At 36.7% G+C, this 2,670-nt stretch overlaps 1 protein-coding gene across 1 annotated transcript; it reads right to left on the bottom strand.

Moving 5' to 3' along the window:
* Positions 1-1,329: 1,329 nt before the first annotated feature.
* Positions 1,330-2,277, bottom strand: LOC134511283 (taste receptor type 2 member 40-like). Its single transcript, XM_063324990.1, has one exon. The coding sequence runs from the start codon at positions 2,275-2,277 to the stop codon at positions 1,330-1,332; it is 948 nt and encodes a 315-aa protein (XP_063181060.1).
* Between the last annotated feature and the right edge of the window lie 393 nt (positions 2,278-2,670).

Raw genomic sequence — 2,670 nt, 5'->3', positions numbered from 1 at the left:
TACCGCACCTCCAAACGCTAATTTTATGAGTTCAATCGTCCTTCTCTCCTGCTCTGCAGTTTGACCCAACTGTTTGCACTTGCTAATAATATCCCTTCATACTACACAGTGCATTCATTTATTAACATATTCAATGTAAAAAATAGTTTAAGATAGCATTTTAAATTGTTATATTCACCCTTTATCTAATATTGTTAACTAGTGATTTCAAAGCATTTTATAAAGGTATTACTCCAATGTTTCAAACACTGGAGCCAATGCACTCCAAGACCAGGTGAATCATCCTCTTCATTAGTTTTATAAATGGGACTGAAACTCTCACCACAGTGATTTATAATGTAGCACTATCTAAATGCCTGCACAGAGGATATACAGCGTAAAAAATACTTGAGCTGAGCTGAGAATTTCAGAGTAAAATCTAACACATTATTTGATAAAACATGGCAGGATTTGTTGAGGAACATATTTCATCAACCACGCGTGAAACTGCATAGTACTATAAAATACTAAAAGAGAACAACCTTAGAAACAACTCACAACTACTCAAAGCAGCAGCAAATCATGTCACAAGGCAAATTTGTGATCAGAGCAGTCAGCTCAACAACGAAGAGATTTTCTACAGCAGACAGGTAGGACATTGTAATCACCACCTTAGTAATCTGCTTTAAAGAAAATGAAATGAATGAGCATAAAGTATGTTTTGAACAAAAAGATACATTTTAAAGAGGTATGTAACCACTAAGTTTCTATAAATGTACTGGAATCCTAACACAAATAAACCTGATTCAGAATAGAATTTGATTACATTAATTGTCTGTATGTTTCCATATCTTAATTTTCCCTGAAGTTATATTTTAGCTAGTTTTTCATGTTTAGAAGCATATTCTGTTTGTACGTCACACAACTATGGTTTGTACAGCATGTGTTTCATCCAATTTTAACTTCTCAGGTGAAAGCTGAGAACTGGTATTTGTGAGCTCTGTAAATTTTGTCTCTGTTTTTATCCCATTTTCTTCAATTCAAACATATCATAAAACTGTCAGTCTTAAAGTGAGAATCTGAGATCACAAAGCATCCTGTACTTGATTTATTATTTAAGTTCATTGTTTCCTTTCAGCACATTTTTATTCTCACTTTTTATTAAATAAAATTGAGGGAGCAAGATTGGTGTAGAAAAAAAGGCAAAAATGCCTGTTATTTCAGACGTTCTGTCTAATGACAGAAATCTCTGAAAGACGAAAGCTACTGACTAAGAAAAAAAGACAGTGAAACAATACATGCACAAAAGTCTTGATTCCAGATCTGTTACAGGAGAGTGTTTCTCTCAAGCTATAATATGAGGCATAGAGTCATATTTTTCAAATGGCACTTAAGATGCTGGCAAAGCATTCTGAATGCCAATTTCAGTTTTGAATTGACTATGATCAGGATAATAGAGTGTACGGAAGGATATGCCCCAACTACAACTAAAGATACTGCGACTTTCACATCATCTTTACTTTGAGAAGTTGACAGTATCAACAGAATTTGAGCTACGAAACTGGAAAGATACAGGATCAGGAAAGAAATAATGGATTTAATGGCAGTTAAGTGAACATCTATCAAGGGATCCCTGAGAGTATCTACATAATATTGCATCTTCTTTGTGTGTTTCCATAGAGAAGTAATTAATAGGGCCGAGGTTACCACAGATAGTACTAAAGGAAAAAAACAGCCTACAAAGTAAAGAAGAAGCAGGTAGAGATGCGAACTGTCCCAGTCAGTGGTATGTGCTGTGCTATTTTCTCTACAGTTCCCCGTCGAGCTGCAGATATAGGTGCTGGGTGTAATCCAGAGTAAAGGAAGAGAAGTCCCAGAAGAGACCACCAGCGATCCTAGAAGGAGCCATGGGACCATCCCAGCCATTCTGAGCTTGATTTGCAGCAATAGCCATTGGGTGGCATTGATTATTTTCACACAGTAGAGTACATAGAGCCAGGAACTGAACCACAAACTGGCATGGTTTACAAACATCCACACAGCACCGAAAGCTTTGTACATGGAAGCCAACTTAAACTCATCCGCAAAGTAGAGACTATGAATGTGCATCAGTATGGTCATCTGCAAGATAAATCTTGATATACTCAGAAAAATCAGGATCATATCGGCAGAAGAAATTTTTTTGCTTTTGATCCAGTTAATGATATTAACAGCTGTAATAAATCCATTTCCAAAAATTCCCAAAACAACTTCCATAGCTACAATACTTATTGAAATGATAAGAACTGGTGACAACATCTTGCTTCTTTTGTCAGCTGTGCCTGATTATCTTGTGCAAGAGGTTGAGCAGACCTGATGGTATCTAACTAGCCCCAGCTCCAGCCTGCTCACCTTATATCTAGGAACAAAAAGACATTTGGAAATGATAGTGGAAAATGATTATTGATGTTCTTCCTGAACATGTAAATCAGAGAAGGATTTAATAATTAATTCTAAGCTTTAACACGCATAACATTTGCCTATGTTTTTCCCTAGGGAAGTGGGAAAGTCAGCTGTATTAACCTCCCCATCTTTTGTCCAATTGTTGATATTCGTACCTAGAATGTCAGAGAGCTCTGTGGCTGTCTAGTTACAATGGTAACCATGAGGAAGGGGGTGCATCATGCAACCCAACGCAGGCAGCAGCATATG

This window comes from Chroicocephalus ridibundus, chromosome 1, assembly GCF_963924245.1.
Source record: "Chroicocephalus ridibundus chromosome 1, bChrRid1.1, whole genome shotgun sequence".
Taxonomy (NCBI): domain Eukaryota; kingdom Metazoa; phylum Chordata; class Aves; order Charadriiformes; family Laridae; genus Chroicocephalus; species Chroicocephalus ridibundus.
This window is presented reverse-complemented; position numbering and strand designations above follow the sequence as displayed.